A 21,343-nucleotide genomic window follows, 5' to 3' on the forward strand; every position below is an offset into this window, starting at 1 on the left:
ACGCAGGAGGAGGCGCGCTTCAGTGAGACGGACAGGTGACTAGAGGGCCAAATTGTAAGAAACTTGCGACACTTCGTGATGTTTACATTTCCGAAGGATTCATAGAACAGCGTATTGCTCGAGGCGACTGCGGGTATATAAGTGGTCGCTCCTACAGTTATCAATATACCAGAGATCAACGGAGCACTGCGAATCGTGTATTGTACTCTTCATTCCCGCATCACGTTCCTACTTCGGTCCGCATTATGGTTCGACATCTCACTTTGATTGGTTTGTTCGTACTTCGATCAGTCTCGATGGCTGAGATCTTTACACTCACTTTGGGTGATATCGATCAGTACTCGGCAACTCTAGTATACAATCAACACTGCTTCAATACCTTATCCTGTTATCTGAAAATATACAGGCTACTACGCCAACTCTGACGGGATCACGTATCGTATTTACCGATCCACCAAGTCCGAAAGATGGTTTCGACCTCATTTTGTCTGAGGAGTTGCGCGGGAAAATCGAAACTGCCTTGGACGATGCATGTGCCAACATTGACGACACATGTCTCGAGACTATCAATAACATTCTTGTCAGTCCGCAAACTGAGCTAGAAGCACGACAGATCTTGATCGCTGGATACTCTCTGGCGTTCTTGGCAGCGCTCTACTTTCCGATAGCGAACAAGCTCATCAATTCGAAAGTCGTGCCGGTTGCTATTCATGCTCCCTTAAACCAAGTAGGTCCTATAGCTTCCGCAGCGCAGGCATCCACGCTTGCCTTCGCTACCGGAATTGGGACAGCAATGGTTACAATCACGCGGAAGCCTGATGTAGCCTCAACCACGGCGTAGGTACTCGTGTCTTTATCCTCGATCGGCGTACTAACCATACTCAGCTCCAACACACCGCATCAAACAACGTTCAGCAGTTCGGTAGGCCAAAACCTGCCAGGGGACATCGAGATCTATATTCCTGAGGCTCTCGGACAGCGGATGACTGAACTTATCGACAGAAGCCAGAAATGTACAATCGACGACAGCTTTTCCGGTTCTCGAAAAGCCCGTAGTCTGGATTTCAATGAGCACCTAACTGGAGCAATATGCGCTACCAAGCAGGTCGTTCTCAATGCCTCACCCGGTGCTGCTTTCGAAGATCTTGGCTCTTTGGCGACAACTTCAAGTTGGATACCATCTTGGACGATACCAGAAGTGCAAGAAGCAATGGAAGTGGTGATGCAATTCGCCGAGATCTCGTACCAATTCATCAACATGAATCCGTCAGTAGCACTGACTATGGCCGCCTTCGTATTCATGTTAATCTACGAGAGATCGATAACTGGTAAACCTATATATCCTTCGATCCGCATTCCTGGCACTGAGCTTCAAGGAAAGGCGACGATATCGGTAACGCCCTCGATAACGACTTTTAGCTCGACAATGTCGGCGACCTCTACTGTTAGTAGCTCGAGCTCTTCTAGTACGCAGGAGTGTTCAGCATATTGCCGTATGGCTGGCGCGATCAAGAGATGCACGACGGAATGTCCAACGATGACCGGTCTACCAACTGCGGTTCCTACCGAGTATGCTGTGAGAACAATGACCGTGGAGCCCTGGGTCGTGCCAATCGAGCCTCAGATTCCAATCACAGACTTGCTCAGCTACTGTATGCCTAACGAGGTTACCATGTTTCCAAGCTCAGCATTCAATGCGACTTACGCCAACTTCTGCGAGAAAGCAGACGGCTCAGCCGAAGACGTTACCTGGATGGTCAACGCTAAGGGTGAGCAAGTACAGTTCAAACGTCGGCGTTTCTGGATACGGGAAAGCTCGAACACGTTTAGCGACTACAAGTTCGCCTTGTGGTGGAGACCCAAAACTGGAGAAAATGCCAATGACTGTGCTTTCTCATGCGAAGAGGCTTTCGAAGGCCTTATAGAGAATAAATCTTGTCAAGTAGGCGATGAGGGTGGCTTCATGGCAGGTAATGGAGGCATCGACATCGGCTGTGGCACTTATTCCTTCACTATTCACCATCAAATCCAGTCTACCGTCGAGTGTTTGAACCACCCACTTGATGTACCGAAGAGAGACGATGTAGCCTCTGGGGGTACGAGCGTCGAGTCGGCTATTCAAACGTGGTGTGACGATAACGATGGCCATCAATTTTCCTCCAACTCGATCTCAGATAACGTGTACTGGCGTTGGGGTATCACCCAACTCGACGTACCCGATCGCCGCTCATTTTGGCTCCGCGCCAAGCCGCATGGCGACAATCAGCAAGCATCGTTCGTAAAAGACGAATGCATCGCCGCCCTTAAGGAAGGTCTGAGCAAGTGCGATCCAGACTCTGATACGTCGCACGGCTTCACCGCTACCGTTGGGACTATCGACTACAGCCTTGATCTAAGCGGCGTCACGAAGGGCGATAGTTGTCAGGACGCAGCCCTGCACCACTACGCCATGCAACCAAAAAGGTACGTATGATCAGTGAACTACTGATCATGGTGCAGGATAGTATATATCGTCAGCCAGGCCTGACAATAGTCCTCCTTGGGACGAACATCCATCTTTTCCTGCACCAGAACAATTGACCGCGAAAGGCAGTAGCAAGCCCCAGTCACCCAAATGTTGGGATGAAACCAAGTACGCTACAGGCAGGGAGCTTTCTCCGGACGATCTCGAACAAGCAATTGACGCTTGGTGTATCGATGATTCGGAGATCAAAAGCTTCAGTCAGTATGGCGACCAAGGATGGGAATTTCCGCCAAATGGTCAGCCGGGGTTTTATCCTGAGAGTCGGAATCCACAGTATCTGCATCTCGGCATGGAGACGGTTGAGAATGGGGCGCCGAAACCGTATGACGATATGAAGTGGTGCGAGTGAGTCTCTTACGTTCCTATCAAACGTGTTCAGCATGACTAATGGTATTGCAGGGGCTACAACTGGCGCATGGGAAGGGACTATTGTCGGTACGCGCTGCACAGGTTGTTCAAGGATTGTAACACCATACCCGATGAGTTCCGCGGTGGTGAGTACACGTATCGGTGCGTGACCTACCGGGTGTTTTCGTTCAATGAGTGATATTTGCGATATCCTTTGATGAACACCACTGCGTAGAATCAACCCGTATTTGCCTCGCAGTCTATGAATTGTTCATGCATTTGCGATACATGCAAGTAACGGAGTCGAAGTCTCTCATTTGTACTTATCATGCTGTATAGAGTCTTATATTCTTTGCGTAATCTTTCAACTTTGTTCTTACATCATACTCTATCTATAAACTTTGACTACGACTGGTCTAATATACCTTGTGATGACTTAAGTTGATACCCACCTAGATCGTCGCCACAGTGGTGGGACGCGCTACGGGAGTGCCGAGTGGGGTAATGACACTTGCTACTGTTCACAATCAGGAGGGAAGGAAGGAGAACAGCCAGTCAAGTCAAAATACCTTTCAAAGCCTTCATTGCGGTATCGACATGCTATTAACTATTGCGAAAGCTCTGCCTTCAGCTCCTTGACTAAGACATCATTGGCCAACCAATTGAGACGATTTTTCCTCGACAAGCACTCAACACTTCGTGAGTTCGACTGAACTTGAATTCCCAAGAAATATCTCCATACAGCGGCATGCAAGAAGGAGTCTGCAGGATCCGAATCTGTAGACCTCTTAACAAGCCTACACCATATCGATTATATTAGCCATGCAATCCAGGTCAAGCAGCAGCGTGTTACTGTCACACTACTAGATGTATTGTATACTTACATCGCAAGTATGGTTTGGAACACAAACTTTGCAACCGACAGATTTTCAAACTGCATACGTTGTGTAGCGATTGCCAACACCACAAGCTCGCTTCTCCAATCCAAAAATATCCTCCGCGATTAACACATTTGGCCCGGCAATAGCCATACCGAAGAAGACCGAGACGAGGAGAGTGTACTTCTTTGTAAAGATTGGGAAATGTTGTGGCGGACTTTGATGAGATATGCTGTGATGATATTCCGGAATGGATGACATGCAGCGGAGAGCATGAGTATTTATAATATTTGTTTCCAGAGCAGCGGAGTCTTGCACTCCTCTTGCAGGGTGGTTCGACCTTTTCTCTCAATGGAGGTTTCCGGCCTATGAAAAAGCTTGTGTCTTCTAAGTTCTAAAATGCAACTTGTAGTGTGCCGGTGCACAGGGTGTACGCCCTGGTGCGGGATGAGATCTGTGCTCAACCCAGACTTCGGGGGCACAAGATGATTTTCAACACCAAGAGGTAAGGGAGGGGTACCACCTATTGAGGAGTGGTTTTCTCTCGTATAAAGAATCTCCACACGATAATATTTCTTCTTGCTAAATCCGCCTCACGTTTTTGACCACCTATTCCAAGAGCATCTCGTAACTTGTGAACATTATGTTCTCGCTTCGTATCACACTTTTACAGCAGGGCACGTCTTTGAACAGCTGATCGCTGAGAAGAGGCAAGCTTCTCCATGAGGTTAAAGAGCTTGTCCGAAAGAAAGACGGTGTAGTGAAACTAGACGTCATCAATTGCTCGTCTTGATCCATGTAGATCGGGAGATTACGAGTCTTAGGTCTTGAGGTTACTTAGGGAGCTTGGATGCTCGAGGTGTGCCTATCAGTCAGCTCACTTAACCACCTTTCAACTTGGCCGCGCATAGTCAGCGCCTTCGACTTCAGCCTTCCGTCTGAGCCTTTCTGTTTGCACTTTCTATTGGGGGTACTATCGATTCGAGTGCCTTGTTTCGCCTCACAGTTCATTGCACGTATACAAAAATCGATACAGAAGGTAGAATTGGGGCTAGTGCTTGTTCAAGGACAAGCTCGTCGTTGAAAACGTAACGGAAGCTTCCGGTGAAGCAACTGCTTGTTTAATATCCTGGACCCTGGTTTCGAACTTGACTCCCTATTTGGGGCATTGTAATGGTGGCCCCACCTCATGGGCGTTCCAGAGGATGGCTTTACGGTTCAGCTACATCTCGCAATCTCGCACTGGACGGACATAGCGAAAGCGCCGTCTTCTTGACATGGGCTTGCTTTTGGTCCTCGTTCCGTTCAGACATCCAGGCTATCGTGAGAGCGGCTAGGAGGGCGGAAATCTCTGTTACTACGGTTGCAATGGTAATTCCATCGAGTGCCGTCTTCCCTTGGCAAAAGTTCGTTGTTCAAGGATGAGCATTTTGCTAGGGCATCGAGTGGAAGCCGAAGCTGAAACCAAACAATATCCCGCGAGTCGTGCAAGAGAGAGCTGCAATAATGAGAAGCAGACAAGGCGAGTGCCAGCAATCATGAAAAGGCAGTGAAGTACATCAAGTATAATAGATCGTAGGATGGAATCGATGCTGAGGTCCTTACCCATCGACTACAGCTGAGTGCCGCTACTACTGGACGTAGATACCACGAATAAATCCTTCTATCGCTAGCTGTCTTTGATTAATAAGCTGATTTACCCGCGAATCTGAGCCATAAGTACTTGCGGGTAGAGCACGCAAGCGTCTCTAGTTGTGAACACGATAGGCCAAGGCTGCAATGATCGTGGGACCTATGCATGAGCCGCATCTCATTTTTCGCGCGACATCCTTCATTAGTGAGCTGACTTCCGTCCCTCGAGGATATCGAGGCGTGGTCATCGTTCGGTGTGTATAGCTAGAATACACTGCTTTCAACAGACGATACTGGAGGTAGAAGGATGTACTGTTCCTAGCCCAGCCGCGTGCGCATGAAGATCGAGGGGATCCAGTGTGCTAAGACGACCTAGTGGAGAGGATGTGCGCCCCACAAGGTTAGTCGGAGGTCGAGGCCCGCTAATGCACGCCACATTCCTCAGCCGCAATCCGGAATTCCTGATGTCTACTCCCTCTTTCAAGAAGAGTAAATTCTTAGAGTAGTTGAGTAAGAATTCAAGAGTACACACAGTGTCTGTGAGAGTTGAGAAAAGAGAAAGTTAAGTTAGTCACTAGGATAGGAAGACGGCGATTGGTTGGAGCGACTACTGCTATCCCGCTTCGTCACCTTTGAACTTTCCGAACTTCACTTTCACCATCACGGCGCCGCATATGGAATACGACCAAGATACCAGAGGAAGATTATAAAGTCTACTGAATCATTAACACATGATACAGGTGCCACGTCATGATCCTCGGTGCTTGCTTGTGTCTGGAAAGTGGTTGTGTCTCTTCGAACCATAGACCTCCGACCGACTGTCGAGTAAGAGTTTGGCTGCTATGGTGTGCGATCTTCCTCCGCATTCAAAAGCCTACTAAAGAAGCAAAATAGTCAGTCAAAAGCATATGAGAGCGGGGATTTGCTGTTGGTCGCGCACTACGCTATCTCCACGGTAGACGCGCTATCCATGCAGGCTTCAGCCGCACGCTGCTTCTCAGTTCTAGACAAAGATATGGTCGCATGCACAACGCCATCACAACCTGACAAGTAACTTTTGGCCTCTTGCTAACAGCTGTCTCACTGATAACGTAAAAGGGAGCCGTTTTTATTGATTTGTGTCCGAACACATTGTTCGGCTTCGAGAGTCACGAGACGAACGCAATCGATTCTGTGGAGCAACAACCAGCCTCTACTATGTCCAACCAAACGAATACCCGTGAGAAAGGTGGTTGTTCCATGAGAGAAGGGTTCGTCTCACGCTAAAGGACTTATGCTGAGGGAAGTTGCACAGCATTTAACATCAGCCAGGGAAAGCACGTCAGGCAATGGCTATCAAAAGACGAACGCGATGTCGCTACTGCCTCAAATCCGATCCGATGATCTTTCTACCGACTACAGCTACACGCCAGTTGAGATGGCCTCATTCTCAAGTAATATCAGTGATCCAGGACGAAAGCCTGTGGAGACAGTAGAAGTCACTAGTCTGCACGCAGAATCAGGCACGGCATGGCAACCGCCGCTAACGAGTAAGATATATCGTATATGGACAGATGGCTGGACAATCGAGGTGCTGTGCTGTGCTATGGCTGTCATGACCCTGACCTGTCTCTGTGCCACCCTTCGCTACTTTGATGGACACATCATCACCGCAATACCTCTCAAGATCAACATCAATACTCTGATTGCTGTTTTTGGCGCTCTGATGAAGGCTGCCATCCTGCTTCCAGTGGCTGAAAGTAAGTAACCTCCTAGGAGTTCAATGTCTCGGGGTTAGGCACTCACCAGTCACAGGCATTAGCGAACTGAAGTGGACATGGTTCGCGAAAAGCAGAAACTTGATGGATCTGGAAAGCTTTGATGTCGCCAGCAGGGGACCATGGGGTGCTGCCCGGCTTGTTTGGTATCTGCGTAGTCGGTAAGCTTGCCCGATCGGCTTAGGAAGCGAAGACAGGAAATACTCACAACGAATAGTGGCATTGCCGCGCTCGGAGCTTGGATAACAGTAATGGCGTTGGCCATCGATCCTTTTACTCAGCAGATCATTCGCCCGGTCTTATGTCACCACAGCGTTCCTAATGGAATAGCACAAATCCCACGCGCAAACAATCTCACCGGCATTGCTGCAAAGTTTGGTGCCGGTATCCCGCTTCAGTTGGTCCCTGATGTTGCAGCTGCCATATATGGAGGCCTGATGAACGACTATTCAAGGCTGGATATTCAGTGCTCCACTGGTAACTGCACTTTTCCAAACAGCCCATCTGGAGGATCTTTCCAAACTCTTGCCCTAGACGTGTCATGTGTAGACATCTCGGCTGAGATCGTTGAAGCCGATTCGGATCCGACAACAATGTGGTACCTTCGTGGCATTGGCAATTCTACCACGGTTGTCGGACAGGGAGCTCTCGTGCGTACGAGCCCCACTTCCATGGGATCGCCTTTCAACAAGTATTGGCCTGCAGAACGCGATATTGTCTTGTTCAGTTTTGCGTCCCTGATTTATATAAGGAACGAAGAGTGTGAACAGGCCATGAGCAACGAAACTTCGTCGACGTGTCCTCAGGCTCCTCTAGCAGTAGAGTGTAGACTATGGCCCACGATCAGGACTATAACCGCAAGTATTGATCTATCAGAGCTTCAAGAACACGTCATAGACTCTCAACCGTTGGAGTTCGTCCCTTATTCATCTTACGGTCGTGCCAGGTCCCCTCTCGACTCCTGGCTGAGCATTCCTGACAAGGTTCTTCGAGATGGCGAATGGGAACCCTGCACTGCGTCTCTGACATACACTCCGGACACACCCGTACCAATTTCCAATCATACATTGTGGTTTTCTTCTGTAGAACCAGAGCCAAGTGATTTGAGATGGTGGGCGGGTGATTGCATATTCTGGGTGCCTACAGGTATTGGCAACGCTTTCTCCTCGTTTCTGGATGAACTGTATCTTGATAAGGTTATGGCAGGTGCTTACGGGCCATCCGCAACCATGTCAACAATGGGCGACGTATGGATCAAGAGATTGTACAACAATGGCGCAGCGACGGTTGACACTGTCGAAACGAACTTCCGTCAGCTTGCAAAATCGATCAATACATTCATGCGCAACAACAATTCGACGGTAGATGCAGCGTTTGAAGCGAAAACCATCTACGCTACGGGGAGTGCAAACAAGACAGAAACGTGCATACTTGTCCAATGGGCTTGGCTGTCATTCTCTGCTAGTTTGGTACTTTTGACCGTGGTATTTCTAAGCTTGACAGTCTGGAAGACAAGAGGCGCTCACGGGCTTGAGGCTGCCAAAGGTGTTTGGAAATCATCCGTTTTAGCAGTACTCTTTAGTGGCTTGAACGAGCAAGCAAGAAGGGACTGCGGAGCACCGGAGAAGAAGAGCGAGATGATACGATGCGCCGAAGGTATCAAGGTGGCCTTGAATCCTACCGAGCATGGTTGGCGGCTTACTCGAGGATAACATAGATGGATCCCAATACGTTATGGGCAACAATTGTAGTCAAAGCCGCTAAGCAATCAACATGTCTAGGATGTGGTTTTGATATTGTACTTTGCTGATTGGATAATAGAACTCATCGCCTCTAATCCATACACCAAGTGAACTAAGAAGCGCTCATGCTCTTTGTAATGTATAGTAAATTGTACGACAAGACAATCAAAAACTTGGTTTCTTCTCGCATCAATAATACGGGTCGCAGTACCATGGTTGGAGTGGTTACTAACCACGGGATAGCTTCACGATGCGCACGCAACTATATATATTGCAGATGACGACGAAACCTGAACATTCTTCTAGTTATCACTTAAGCCTACGACGTCATCAAGCAGACACCTTACTCAGCCAACTTTCTCCTTCTAGTCTTTGAAGTTAGCCACGCCTGCGCATCAGGATGGCGCTGGCGATCCAGATCCAGAATCTACGCCACACTGGGAGCTCCGAACACCAGATCCGCCTGGTAAACCCAATCATGGTCGTCCAGGAAGCCATTGGAAGCTTAGCAAGATCTTTTCGACAAATGCGCAATCCGTCAGGTCGGTGTACCCTCAATTTCCCCCTAGAGATAATCTTGATGATTGCAACACATCTCGATGCATGCTCTCTGGTGTCCTTTGCGTTGACCTGTAAGAGTCTTCACAGTCTCTGGGAACCACGCAATATTCCCCTGCAACTGGCAGAGAAAGAAAAGCTCTTACTTTTGCTCGAGAAAGATATCCCATTTCTTTATTATTGTCATCATTGTACGAAGCTGCATCGTTGGCATAGACGCTGGAGTAGAGCCATTATTCCGTGGAACGAAGAGAGTTTACCATGCAAGCGAAGTTTGGACAAGCACCTCTAGCTTCCACTTACTTGCCACATTTCTTACCACCATACGCGCTTGGTCATGAACCGACACCTTTACGGCTCCAATCACGGCCTGCCCCTTCGCGTACTCAATCAACGAACCCGATCCTCTCATCACCCGAACGGAGTGGTAACCTCGGTCACCCAGCATGCACGCATCTCCAATGATCACCTTCTGGTACTGTCGGCAATATCAATAACTCACTCGCGAGGTGATTCGGTATCCCTCAGAAGACACATCGACGATTTTGGTCACGCGCTTTGCAGAAGTGTCAGAATTTGGCGAGATTTGCCCGATAGCTTCCCCATACAGCTTCCCGAGCTGGCCAAAAGAACCGGACAAAGCCAATTCCTAGCCTCTGGACCTGCATTCGGATCGTGCACTCTTTGTTCGACAGACTATACTATCACAACAAAATGGCAAGGTCCGAAAAAAGGGTTCAACATCGAGGTTCTCGTTTATCGCGGTCTGGGTGGCTGTCGCACGCCGTTCAGTTGGCATTGGCGTACAAACACATGGCTCTATCCACGTGAAGAGCTCAGGTCAGTGTATTCGCCAGATTGCAGACCTGGAAGTGTTAGAGACCAATGGAATTCCGCTGGCCGCAGGCAGAAGATCGCTGAAGGCGCATAGCGGACAGCCACATGACACCTATATAACGCTCTTGTTGACGAAAAGAGACTTCGCGTACTTCTAGCTCGTGGAGGACTACTTGCAATGGAATTCTAATTCTAAATATGGAGGTTTTGTATGAGTGAAGGCTGACTGTGCCAAATCTCGTGAAGATTAATCAACTCATAGACTTAGAGATCAGTCAAACTCGGGAAATGAGTTCAATGCCGATGACACTACCATCCTCTCACCCTGCTTTCCCTGTCTTACCCACAATCAAAGCGACGAACAAACCACAAACAGTTACCATATATGCACTCACCCCAAATGCGGCCTGTATGTCCTTCTTTAGCACAGACCAACAAACTCCAAAAAGTAGACTCGCTAACATGAGGATGACAAAGCTGATCGTGATTATTGTATCGAAATCCCAGCCGTCTTTGAAGTAAAAACCCCATCCGTCAGCTGGCTGGTCATCACATTCCGATAGCTCTCCTGTGACACGTTTGGGTACTTGGTACAGGACTCGGGTACATTTCTCGTTGATGGTAGATGGGCATTTTAGCATGTGAACCAATCTGCTCGAACCGACAGGTGGCCAGGTATCCGGAGGGCAAGGGATGTCGCAGCGGTACTCTGCGTTGGGAAAAGGCTCAACTATGTGTACTGGATGTAAGCACTCGCAGTGACTCGCTGTTGACGTTGCAGGAAGACAAGACTCGTCGTGGTCACGCATATCGACGTGACTACGGCTGTATAGACAAAACTAATATCAGATAAGCTTTCACTTAGTACGACCGATCACGATGGGTCCACTCACTTTGCGGAAGTATATCCCCTGTATGCAACGGCAGGATAAAGCACGAAGCAAACGATTACGACTTCGAGCTATCTGGTGTCTGAGAAGGCTAAAGAGTGCTTGGTCGTTCGTGATGGCGCGAACGTCAATTTGAAGTAGTACGGGTCCGTTGTGACCACGATCCAGGCAAGTCATCAGATGAATTGGATCTCGATGTTGCTTTGAGCTGCCTATAGTAGTGGTACTCGTCACAGAAGCTGTTTCACCAACGTTGAAGTGCGGCAGATCTATAGGGGTCCGGTCGTGCCACGAGAATGCTGCCGAAAGACTGCTACCGATACGACGCAACCACATCGAAAGTCGAGCCGTGTATTGCTGTGTCTTGATTCCCGTGCGATAGGGAATGACCTTGATCTTGGCATTGACTGAAGGCTGCTTCATCTCTTGTACCAATGTCCCCATACCACCCATCGTTAGCCCCTTGTAATCGTCGAAAAATCGATCGCCACAGCTCTATGGTCAAGGTCAGTGGCGTTCATTTTTCGGATATGTCTTCATGTGAACTTACACATTCAGTTCTTATCCGAGTCCAGCCTACTTCCAGTGGAGATTCCAAATGTCCTGTCGCAATAAGAAAGTCGTCAGTCAATAGAAAGACAATGTCTATCAGGGACAAAAGAGCAGCTTTGACCATGAAAGCCCAGTCGAAACCTAGGTGGAGGCCATTCACCAAGTTCTGTGCATCTTTCTGCCATACACGCCATGTGAGCTTCGTGCTGTTTTCGGTGGCAGGTATCAACCCCACTTCCCTGCCCTTATGGTAGTATCGGTTCGACGAACTCTCTTCGTAAGGATACTGCACGTATTGCAGAACTTGCGAATGGCTCGTCGCGTCCGTTGGCAACTTCAGCTCACCAATTGGACGCACACTCAGTAGTGCGGTCGGGGTTTTCGTACAGAAAGCTTGTATTTGCGCTCGCAGTATCGTATAGGCATTGCTCTCCGTCAGGAACCGACGAAAGGCCTCCAGGTCTCGAAATTGGGTCTCGCGTACAGGTCGTTCGACACTTTCTTCTTCTGAGCTATCTTCTAGATTCCCGGGTACTCGGCTGCGATCATTGACAGATTCTTCTGGTTGGTTGTACCCATCCCATCCGCTGGCGATATATCGAGCAGCATGGCCCGCCTTTGTTTGAACGAGACGGCAAGCCGCAAACTCGAGACGGTCGCCGGCTTCTTCTTCGAGATTTTCGGCATATATTTTGACAGCCTCACGGATATGCCTTCGCAATCTCTTTGGCCCAATCTTGATATCGTTACGAGCATTCTCATACAAAGGCGCCAATATATCATCGTCCACTAGGATGGAGATGAAAGCTTTTGTGGCGTTCTGGATCTGAGCGACGGTAAATCCACTGTCCATAGAGATTGCTGTTGCCGACGTCTCCGAGGATTCTATGGAGAATATAGAGTCTGATGTGTCCGATACTTTCGATTTCTGGTCCCACTCATACCCTATACCCCTCGACTCGTTTTGAGTGGACCTAGGTAGGGGTTCATGTTCTTCCGTCAACGCACTTCCTGAAATTTGATGGTCAAAACCTTCAACAACATTCGTAGTGGGCGATGTTATGACCAGGCTATCCCGAGATACAGCCATATCACAGACTGGAACCGTCGCGTCAACATCGGACGACGGCCTGTTTCGCTGTTGAAGTTGAGTCGGATCCTCTCTAGGAGCAGGAGCTGCAGTGGTTCTGGCCAAGATGGTCCGCTCTGCATTGGCTAAAATAGGCTGCTCCACTGAAGGTTTAGTGTGCTCACGAGACTGCTGTTCTTCGAAGGTGTTCACTGGGACCTGGGCTGTCGGATGGGGGGTTTGAAGATTGCCTGGATATGTGCCACACACCGGACAGAATGAATGCCAGTCCGGATTTTCTGCCCCACAACCACCTGCAGTTTCAGAGCAAGTCCAAATGTCGGTAAAGACCATGTTGCCGAACCCCAGGATGAGCACCAATTCCGTTGCGATTAATTAATTGATGGCAAGATCAATGGAAGGAAGAAGCGAGATGTCACGATGGCTTATGACTTGCGAGAAAGAGATGAAGACTAAGGTGTCTGTTCACGGGGTGACGCAAAAGTGCGCGTCAGGCTGAATATGTCAGGTGACTGCGCGGCCACAGCCTCATTAACGTTCGTGCATGTAGCTTGCGCGGAGACATGAAATCCGGAGCCACACCAGGCTTGGTGTGCGATACGTTGAGCATTTCTATACATCAGTCAGCCAACTGGATGACCTGCCGAGTGGACAGTGCAAGCACATATTCTTCTCTGCTGCTGGATCACGAAGACACCATGCCACATTAAATCGCCGTCTTGCACAGACGGAGGAAATGACAATAGTCACCGGCTTCATTGTTGATGAGAACATCCGTAGGCTTGGCTTGCATACAGTATCATTCGCCAAAGTCCTCAAAGCAAGCTCTACAAACGTCCTGCGTGTGGATGGACATTGTCCTTGAGACTCGCCGCGAGTACAAGCGCAGTATTGCCTACACAGTGCTCGGCATGTCCTTGACGAACGCACTTCGTCGAACGGATATCGTTCTGGGGTGGCAGTTGCATGGTGTTGGTCGTCAGAGACGACAATGCCATACCCGCACCTTCTCCGCGCGTGTTGTCGGGAGGCAGGTGAGGCGCGAACCCAAGAAGCCGCGAACACGACCATCGACTTGACGTCATCAGCAGATAAAAGGACCGCGACGCGACATTAACCGATTTCTGTATTTTGCCCAGGTCAAATGCGGAGATCATAGTACTACTAGAAAGACCAAGATGTACTAGAATCTCTTGGCACTCTTGTTGCCATGACGTCAAGCGTACTCTCTGCTTTGCTATCACGTATGGTGCATATACACAACGCTAGTTCGGAATTTGACTACACATCCGGCATGATGCAGAGCGCGCTAGAGCACGTGAAAGTTGAACAGTCCCAGTGAGAGTAATTTGGACGTCGAGCAAAAGTATGTTGGCGTGGACTGGATTAGCAAAACTGCGGGGAAAGAGCCACAGAACTTTCAAAGCGACTAAGGATAGTTCGCGGTCAAATTGGTAAGCTATCTTCGGCATCATCGAGCGCCTGCGGCAGATGCCGATGGTGATACATAACAAGTGCTGCGATGCTCTGAAGGTTGGCCACGATCAACCCAAACGCTTAGAGAGCACATCACGGTAATCTCGTTCACCTCAAGTGTCATGTCGCATCTCCAATACTACGCATACCCCGGCAAGGGCGAATCAGCGAAGAAGAACTTCAAGTACAGCCAAGCAGTGCGTGTCGGTGATCGCATCGAGTGTGCAGGTCAAGGTAACCTACACCACAATGCCACAGAATCTTTGGTAACTAATAATCGCCCTCTCAGGTGGATGGGATCCCCAAACCAAAGTCATACCCGAAGACATCAACGCACAAATCGACCAAGCATTCGAAAACGTAGAGCTCGCTCTAAAGAATGCTGGGGGGAAGGGGTGGTCGCAAGTATTCCGCGTAAACTCTTACCACATCCCCATGGATGATGAGGCGCTGAGCGCTATGGTGCGGAACTTCAAGAAATGGGTGCCGGATCACGAACCTATTTGGACTTGTGTTGGTGTTGTGAAGTTGGGCGAGGATGCCATGCGGGTGGAGATCGAAGTATCAGCGCATGATGCCAATTAGGATGATAGTAGACTGATATCCGACAAGAGGATTTGGATGAGACCCGTGACGAAGAATCTACTGAATGGAGTCTGTTACAAATCCTAGAATTGAAAAAGTGGAATCTTGCATTATGATCGGGGGGCATGTAATGACTTCCATGTTCGAAAGTAGACGATCGATACAAAATGATGCAGAGGATGATATGATGCTGAAGAGGCGACTGCCTGGGCGCGACCTCTAAAAACGAGAGCACGTGAAAGGGTGGCTGCCAAGCCATCGGCGCAACCATGGCCGACGGTATTCTTCCAGTTCTGAGCTCTTGCGACGCGCCCAGCACTTCACGCGCAACTTCGCTGCCGACCCCATTACGACGAATTTCCCATCACGGCGACTAGACGAATAATCCCTACACGATGCCCAAGTTCTTCTGTGACTATTGCGATGTCTACCTCACGCACGATAGTATGAGCGTGCGCAAGGCCCATAACAACGGTCGCAACCACCTCCGCAACGTCCAGGCCTACTACGAGCAGATATCGAGCGACCAGACACAGCAAGTCATCAACAGTATCACCGACGCGTACAACACAGAAGGCCAGGCGAACCCCCTGTTCCAGCAGAACTTGGCTGGTGGCTTCCCTGGAGGACCAATGGCCGGGATGCCTCCCATGGGAATGCCACCCATGGGTATGCCTGGATTCCCACCACCAGGTGAGTTGTATCGAGAGCTACAAATGACATCAGGAGTGCTAACCGGCGTAGGAATGCCGCCTATGGGTGGAATGCCACCGCAGTTCATGGGCCGCGGAGGTCGTAAGTCGCCTGATGGTTACCACCTCACAGTTCTATGCTGACAGTGCTACAGCCCCAATGCCACCAAACGGAATGCCACCCTTCCCACCGCAAGGCATGCCCCCGGGTCCTGGCGGAATGCCGCCCAACATGCCGCCCTTCCCTCCACCACACATGGGCGGCGGCCCACCTCAAGGGATGCCTCCATTTCCTTTCCCGCCACCAGGGAATGCAGGATCGCCTCCTGGAGGTATGCCGTACCCGCCACCTGGCGGTATGGGCATGCCACCTGGTGGACCTCCAGGCAGATATCCTCCTGGACCGCCGGGACGTTAGGACCGACCCGATGCACACAGGGGAATGATACCTGCTTTCGGTCACGACAACTACGGACTTGCGACTAGTCATCTAGGGATGAAGAGGAAGATTGAGGGCGACGAAGATATACCCGGCGTTTCTATGAGGGGTAGTGGCCGAGAAGGACATGGAGCAGCCACGGGCGCGAATGCTGTGGTTCCTACGCGGATAAACAGAGCATAATCCGGCGTGCTGGATACCCTTAGCCACGAATTACAAGGGAGGCTGATGCAGATGCGAAGGCATTCGAGCTTCTTTGCGGCAACAAGTACGTCCCGCTCATAGGCTGTTGCAATACTATGAGCTTACGCCACGTAGTAATACTAGTCGAACAATCTATTCATAATCGTACGAAATGTACACAAGTAGAAAACCATCAAGACACCATGCATGCTCAGTTCCCGCAATTGTCAAACTTCCTCTCATCCGCTGAACAAACCCCGAGCATACGTCTCTACGTTCATCATCTCCATGCCCAGCGCCATATTCACCGTCTTATCCATGTCCCACCACACACCGTCCCTCGCGAACACTAGCCTATACTTTTTGATTCCATCGTCCGGGTCCGCCGCAAGTTCGCTCTTCAAATACTCCATGCTCCACATCTCCCGTTTGACTTGCTTGCCAGATACCCTCTCGATGACATCGGCCAACTGCGCATAACTAACTGTATCTCCCCCTACATATACCACACGATTCGTCGCCTCCACTGTCGAATCCGGTGCGAGAATCCTGGCCAGAACGCGTCCAATGTCATGGACGTCTGTAACGGTGACTCTGTGCGTCCAGTCTCGGAGACAACGCACTACTACCTCTCCTTCCGTCCCCTTGCCCCCTTCTTGACTCCTATCTACCATCCCCCAGAACGGCTCGAAGAGGAAAGACATGAAGATGCCTGTACTAACAACCGTCCAGCACACGTTACTCTCCTGCGCTTTCTCCCTTAGCAAAGTCCGCACATCGCGCTGCGCGCCGAACAACGGCATCAGGCCGTCCCCGTCGCCGGTGACATCGTAGTCGACGCCCCATTGCCAGGGGAAGAACCACAATTTGGAGTTTCCTCGAACGTGGCGGATCTGGCCTGCTAGAAGGGCTTCGTTGGCGAGTTTGAGGACGGAGCTGGGGTCTGCGCCGAAGCCGGTGCAGGAGATTAGGATGTCGTAGTTGGAAAAAGTGTCTGCGAGGTCTTTGGAAGGAGATGATGCGAGGTCGATGGTTGTGAGTGAGAGGTTGGGGGATAATATCAGGTTGGAGTACTTGGCGGGCGAGCGCACGCCGATTGTGATGTGGGTGTTGGGGAGCTTTGTGAGGTGAGGGAGGAAAGCTTTGCCTAGTTCGCCGGCGCCGAGGAGGAGGATGGATGTTGTGGATGGGGACATTTTTATTCAGGATGTTTGTGGATTGGTGTGTGAGATGTTCTGGACTTGATCTCCTCGGAGCTTACATCGAGGGTTATTGTAGTGGATTCACGGCAGATGGAACTGGAGTTCTTATATGTGCATGTATCCGCTTGTAGACTTGAGTTCACACTTCAAACGAAAGAGGAAATCTCGCGATTGGTTCTCGTATATGAATAATGTTGTCCGATGGATATGTATAAGCTTCCATGTGGTGGGGGAGGAGAGCGGAGATAAGACTGGAGCGGAGTTAGACGGTCTTGTTGTAGGACAGACTGAGAGTGCAAACTAGGGACATGTTGAAGGGTATTGGTAGAGACGTGGCGCTCATCATTGGTATGGATTTGTGACAAGACGGAAATGATAGAGTCGGGCGATCTGGGAATGTTGTTGTTGATGTCTATCAGGTGTGCTTCCTGGTGTCGACTGGTAGGGAGGTCTGATCAGTTGAAGTGATGGTCGATATGCAACGGGTAGGGTGCAAACACCACTGCCCATCAGACATCATACACCACGTCACTTGAGTTTATATGAATCCAACTCCATTGGTGAGGCTGGCAGCATCCGGCTCGTGGTCCACTGCGAAGGTAGGGCTGGCCGGCTCCGCGCTAGCGCCAACGTGGACTAGTGCCTCGCTTGAATTTTGAAGTCTTGCTGTGCGTCTCCTCGACGAACATCCTCAGGACTGTCCATTAACACCCGAGTGCGCCTACGTCCATCCTCACCACCACAATCATGGCCGAGCAACTCGTACTCCGTGGTACCCTCGAGGGCCACTCTGGCTGGGTCACCTCCCTTGCCACCTCTCTGGAGAAGTGCGTATACACGAGCGGGCGGAAATATGCAGAATGCGCAATACTGACATGCGACCAGCCCCAACATGCTCCTCTCCGGATCGCGCGACAAGACTCTGATCATCTGGAACCTGACCCGCGACGAGACCTCGTACGGTTACCCCAAGAGGAGCCTCCACGGCCACTCCCACATTGTCTCCGACTGTGTACGTTGAATTCCGAAAAATGAAGCACAAGCAATTGGCTGGCTAGGAAGCGGGGACAGCTGAGCTGACAATTGCTGCACAGGTCATCTCCTCTGACGGCGCCTACGCTCTGTCCTCATCGTGGGACAAGACCCTCCGCCTCTGGGAGCTCTCCACCGGTGTCACCACCCGCCGCTTCGTCGGCCACACCAACGACGTTCTCTCCGTCTCCTTCTCCGCCGACAACCGCCAGATCGTCTCCGGATCGCGCGACCGAACCATCAAGCTCTGGAACACCCTCGGTGACTGCAAGTACACTATCACCGACAAGGGCCACACCGAGTGGGTCTCGTGCGTGCGCTTCTCCCCCAACCCCCAGAACCCCGTCATCGTCTCCGCTGGTTGGGACAAGCTCGTCAAGGTGCGTACTTTTGATTCTGCTGCATTTCCACCACTCCCCCGTTCATATGATGATTTTCTATGTATTTGCTACTTCAGAGCTTCGGCTATGAGACAATTATCACCTAGTACTGATTTACACTCCCACAATCGACTTGTTTTGGATTTTTGGCGTGTCTCGAGACTGACATCATCCAGGTCTGGGAACTCGCTTCCTGCCGCATCCAGACCGACCACATCGGTCACACCGGATACATCAACACCGTCACCATCTCGCCCGATGGCTCCCTGTGCGCCTCCGGTGGTAAGGACGGAACCACCATGCTCTGGGACTTGAACGAGTCCAAGCACCTCTACTCTCTCTCCGCCGGTGACGAGATCCACGCCCTCGTCTTCTCCCCCAACCGCTACTGGCTGTGCGCTGCCACCGCCTCCAGCATCATCATCTTCGACCTCGAGAAGAAGAGCAAGGTTGACGAGCTGAAGCCCGAGTACTTGGAGGTTGGCAAGAAGAGCCGGGAGCCCGAGTGTGTCTCCTTGGCCTGGAGCGCCGACGGCCAGACCCTGTTCGCTGGATACACTGACAACAAGATCCGCTGCTGGGGTGTCATGGCACGGGGATAAACGGTATTGCATAGTTGTGGGTAGTGCAAATGGTGGGGCGTAAACGGGAAAATCACGATTCCACATCTTCTGTAGCATGCCATGGGTTATGATTGATGCTCATGCGGGATGGGTTTGGGACTCTTCCGGCATTACCACGTCCAGGCGCTTAGAGTCAATGAAAATTCTCAAGTCCAACACTGGATTGCCGTGCGTGGTGTTGCTCATGTCGACTATGGAAGCTCTCATGATGCTTTTGGAGGCGTCGCTTATGATGCGTGCCATACAAGACATTACTCGGTTATGATACGTGGGTAAAAGTTAGGCTAAACTTTTGAAGTATTCTATCTGGTTCCCTTCTTGCAAGACATATACCTGATGACCATCTATAGCTTGCTGAACTTGGGTGTCGTCTTCTTCAACCCACTCAGCATGGCACCCTTGACATCCTCAGTTTGCAACATGGCCGCATTCCACACTGCTGTATAGTTTAGCCCCTCACTGATCGGTCTGTCCCTTGAATAATTGATAATCTCTTTCGTCCCTAGGACAGCCACTGGTGACTTTGATGCGATCAAGCTCGCCAACTCTAACGCCTTGCCTACCGCCTCCTTCTTGTCTTGATACACGCTCGACACGAGACCATGTTGGAGCGCCTCGTCGGAACCGAAGATGCGGGCAGAATAAGCAATATCTTTGACCCAGGACAAGTTCCCAACGGAGTGAGGTAAGCGGGATAAAGTGCCAATATCTGCTGCAATCCCGATATCAACCTCTTTGACCGAGAACTTGGTGGTAGTGGTAGAGATGCGAATGTCACAAGCGAGACACATGTCGAGGGCTAAACCAAAAGAAATCCCATGCAGCACGGCAATGACGGGCTTTTCGCACTTTTCGATGTCGGTGATGCAGGATTGGAATTCTAGAATGTGTCGGCGCACGGCGTTTGCTTTGCGCGCAGTGTCCTGGTGAGCTACGTCTGAGGAGGATAAGGGACCGGATTCTGAGGCGGCGGTTACGTCGAGGCCGGCTGTAAAGGCGCGGTCTCCTGCGCCGGTTAAGATGACGGCGCGGACGGAGGGGTCGTGGGAGAGTTGGCGGAAGATGGCGGAGAGGTTGAGCCACATGCTGGACAGGCGTTAGTTGTGGTTGTGGTGAGTTGGTTGTGTGGTTATGGGCAGGTATGGTCGATTTATCGTATGCTGTGGTAATAGAGGCTGAGAATGTAACGGATATCTTTGGCAAGAGAATTAAAACCGCATATTTCCATGACCAAACTGTATAACAGATATATCTCCTTCTCTTGCATTCAAACAGATGATGTTCACAGGTAGCCGGAGCCGTTGATCATCGGGTACGAATGAAACAATATTCTATACTCACACTTCTTTGAACGCGTTCATCTTTTCCGGCCGGTTGATCTCAACGTGCGCAACATATTCCGCTGGGAACGAAACGTTGAAGAACTCTTTTTGGTATGCTTCCGCCATTGTTTGCTGATTAGTCGCGTCCTGTCGTGCGACGTCGTGTTTCCTTGCTCTTTCTCTTTGTAAGAAGTATGGTAGCTGGCTGCTAGAGTTGAGGGCTCACTGCTGGAACGAAGTATAGAAATGTATTGAAGAGTAAGAGAGAGACGTCGTCGGCTTTGATGACCTGGGCGGGCGACTCGTTCGGCTGGGGTAGCTTGTGATGGGGTATCGAGCCGAGGTAGAGCACATGCGGTTAGCTGATTACTCGACGCGACACTCAGGCCGGTCGACCTTCAACGGCTGACACGCGCGCTGACGCTGCGGGCATGGCATTGTCGCGTCCAACCACCAGCAACACCGAGATATCAGATCGCCCATCAAACTCGATACTTAGGGCGTCATCTCTAAGGTTGTACATACCGCTGAGATGGCTCACCGACGTCATCATGATGGGCGCAACACTTTCAGTTCCATTGTGGACAAAGTCCATCCAGAT

The 21,343-nt window shown here is 50.4% G+C and overlaps 8 protein-coding genes across 8 annotated transcripts; 5 read left to right on the forward strand and 3 right to left on the reverse strand.

Moving 5' to 3' along the window:
- Positions 1-245: 245 nt before the first annotated feature.
- On the forward strand, positions 246-3,138 carry CC77DRAFT_1070109 (hypothetical protein; the record flags this gene model as incomplete). The annotated part of the gene is made up of 6 exons (XM_018529106.1): positions 246-248; positions 407-837; positions 886-2,463; positions 2,522-2,869; positions 2,924-2,959; positions 3,108-3,138. 6 exons carry the CDS (start codon positions 246-248, stop codon positions 3,136-3,138), a joined length of 2,427 nt encoding a protein of 808 aa, XP_018386001.1.
- A 3,275-nt stretch (positions 3,139-6,413) lies between these two features.
- CC77DRAFT_1050004 (hypothetical protein) lies at positions 6,414-8,900 on the forward strand. Its single transcript, XM_018527606.1, has 4 exons — positions 6,414-6,632; positions 6,694-7,121; positions 7,177-7,300; positions 7,357-8,900. Exons 1-4 carry the CDS (start codon positions 6,580-6,582, stop codon positions 8,849-8,851), a joined length of 2,100 nt encoding a protein of 699 aa, XP_018386002.1. The 5' UTR covers positions 6,414-6,579; the 3' UTR covers positions 8,852-8,900.
- Positions 8,901-10,450: 1,550 nt separating this feature from the next.
- Positions 10,451-13,339, reverse strand: CC77DRAFT_1020262 (hypothetical protein). The gene is made up of 3 exons (XM_018525012.1): positions 11,717-13,339; positions 11,170-11,661; positions 10,451-11,115 (listed from the first exon to the last, which is right to left on the reverse strand). The coding sequence occupies exons 1-3, from the start codon at positions 13,139-13,141 to the stop codon at positions 10,597-10,599; spliced, it is 2,436 nt and encodes an 811-aa protein (XP_018386003.1). The 5' UTR covers positions 13,142-13,339; the 3' UTR covers positions 10,451-10,596.
- Positions 13,340-14,152: 813 nt separating this feature from the next.
- Positions 14,153-15,050, forward strand: CC77DRAFT_1020263 (YjgF-like protein). Its single transcript, XM_018525013.1, has 2 exons — positions 14,153-14,518; positions 14,574-15,050. The coding sequence occupies exons 1-2, from the start codon at positions 14,407-14,409 to the stop codon at positions 14,867-14,869; spliced, it is 408 nt and encodes a 135-aa protein (XP_018386004.1). The 5' UTR covers positions 14,153-14,406; the 3' UTR covers positions 14,870-15,050.
- A 214-nt stretch (positions 15,051-15,264) lies between these two features.
- CC77DRAFT_1061163 (zf-U1-domain-containing protein) lies at positions 15,265-15,979 on the forward strand (the record flags this gene model as incomplete). The annotated part of the gene is made up of 3 exons (XM_018528396.1): positions 15,265-15,562; positions 15,614-15,664; positions 15,717-15,979. The coding sequence occupies 3 exons, from the start codon at positions 15,265-15,267 to the stop codon at positions 15,977-15,979; spliced, it is 612 nt and encodes a 203-aa protein (XP_018386005.1).
- A 443-nt stretch (positions 15,980-16,422) lies between these two features.
- CC77DRAFT_935303 (NAD(P)-binding protein) lies at positions 16,423-17,379 on the reverse strand (the record flags this gene model as incomplete). Its single annotated transcript, XM_018534433.1, has 1 exon — positions 16,423-17,379. The coding sequence occupies one exon, from the start codon at positions 17,377-17,379 to the stop codon at positions 16,423-16,425; it is 957 nt and encodes a 318-aa protein (XP_018386006.1).
- Positions 17,380-18,093: 714 nt separating this feature from the next.
- Positions 18,094-19,749, forward strand: CC77DRAFT_1020266 (WD40 repeat-like protein). Its single transcript, XM_018525014.1, has 4 exons — positions 18,094-18,212; positions 18,271-18,397; positions 18,480-18,797; positions 18,974-19,749. The coding sequence occupies exons 1-4, from the start codon at positions 18,133-18,135 to the stop codon at positions 19,397-19,399; spliced, it is 951 nt and encodes a 316-aa protein (XP_018386007.1). The 5' UTR covers positions 18,094-18,132; the 3' UTR covers positions 19,400-19,749.
- On the reverse strand, positions 19,733-21,164 carry CC77DRAFT_1020267 (delta-delta-dienoyl-CoA isomeras-like protein). The gene is made up of 2 exons (XM_018525015.1): positions 20,762-21,164; positions 19,733-20,506 (listed from the first exon to the last, which is right to left on the reverse strand). The coding sequence occupies exons 1-2, from the start codon at positions 20,866-20,868 to the stop codon at positions 19,765-19,767; spliced, it is 849 nt and encodes a 282-aa protein (XP_018386008.1). The 5' UTR covers positions 20,869-21,164; the 3' UTR covers positions 19,733-19,764.
- Between the last annotated feature and the right edge of the window lie 179 nt (positions 21,165-21,343).

Source organism: Alternaria alternata (genome assembly GCF_001642055.1).
Source record: "Alternaria alternata strain SRC1lrK2f unplaced genomic scaffold CC77scaffold_10, whole genome shotgun sequence".
Taxonomy (NCBI): Eukaryota; Fungi; Ascomycota; class Dothideomycetes; order Pleosporales; family Pleosporaceae; genus Alternaria; species Alternaria alternata.

What these genes read in the sequence shown, in the direction of transcription:
- CC77DRAFT_1050004 (XM_018527606.1), top strand. Translation starts at nt 6,580, where the DNA reads ATGTCCAACCAAACGAATACCCGTGAGAAAGGTGGTTGTTCCATGAGA. An exon ending in CCTGCTTCCAGTGGCTGAAA is followed by an intron (nt 7,122 to 7,176) that starts GTAAGTAACCTC and finishes CACCAGTCACAG; the next exon opens with GCATTAGCGAACTGAAGTGG. An exon ending in GTTTGGTATCTGCGTAGTCG is followed by an intron (nt 7,301 to 7,356) that starts GTAAGCTTGCCC and finishes CACAACGAATAG; the next exon opens with TGGCATTGCCGCGCTCGGAG.
- CC77DRAFT_1020263 (XM_018525013.1), top strand. Translation starts at nt 14,407, where the DNA reads ATGTCGCATCTCCAATACTACGCATACCCCGGCAAGGGCGAATCAGCG. An exon ending in CATCGAGTGTGCAGGTCAAG is followed by an intron (nt 14,519 to 14,573) that starts GTAACCTACACC and finishes TCGCCCTCTCAG; the next exon opens with GTGGATGGGATCCCCAAACC.
- CC77DRAFT_1020262 (XM_018525012.1), bottom strand. Translation starts at nt 13,141, where the DNA reads ATGGTCTTTACCGACATTTGGACTTGCTCTGAAACTGCAGGTGGTTGT. An exon ending in CTCGGATAAGAACTGAATGT is followed by an intron (nt 11,662 to 11,716) that starts GTAAGTTCACAT and finishes CCTTGACCATAG; the next exon opens with AGCTGTGGCGATCGATTTTT. An exon ending in AGGGGATATACTTCCGCAAA is followed by an intron (nt 11,116 to 11,169) that starts GTGAGTGGACCC and finishes ATCTGATATTAG; the next exon opens with TTTTGTCTATACAGCCGTAG.
- CC77DRAFT_1020266 (XM_018525014.1), top strand. Translation starts at nt 18,133, where the DNA reads ATGGCCGAGCAACTCGTACTCCGTGGTACCCTCGAGGGCCACTCTGGC. An exon ending in CTTGCCACCTCTCTGGAGAA is followed by an intron (nt 18,213 to 18,270) that starts GTGCGTATACAC and finishes ACATGCGACCAG; the next exon opens with CCCCAACATGCTCCTCTCCG. An exon ending in GTTGGGACAAGCTCGTCAAG is followed by an intron (nt 18,798 to 18,973) that starts GTGCGTACTTTT and finishes GACATCATCCAG; the next exon opens with GTCTGGGAACTCGCTTCCTG.
- CC77DRAFT_1020267 (XM_018525015.1), bottom strand. Translation starts at nt 20,868, where the DNA reads ATGGCGGAAGCATACCAAAAAGAGTTCTTCAACGTTTCGTTCCCAGCG. An exon ending in ATGAACGCGTTCAAAGAAGT is followed by an intron (nt 20,507 to 20,761) that starts GTGAGTATAGAA and finishes ACGCCTGTCCAG; the next exon opens with CATGTGGCTCAACCTCTCCG.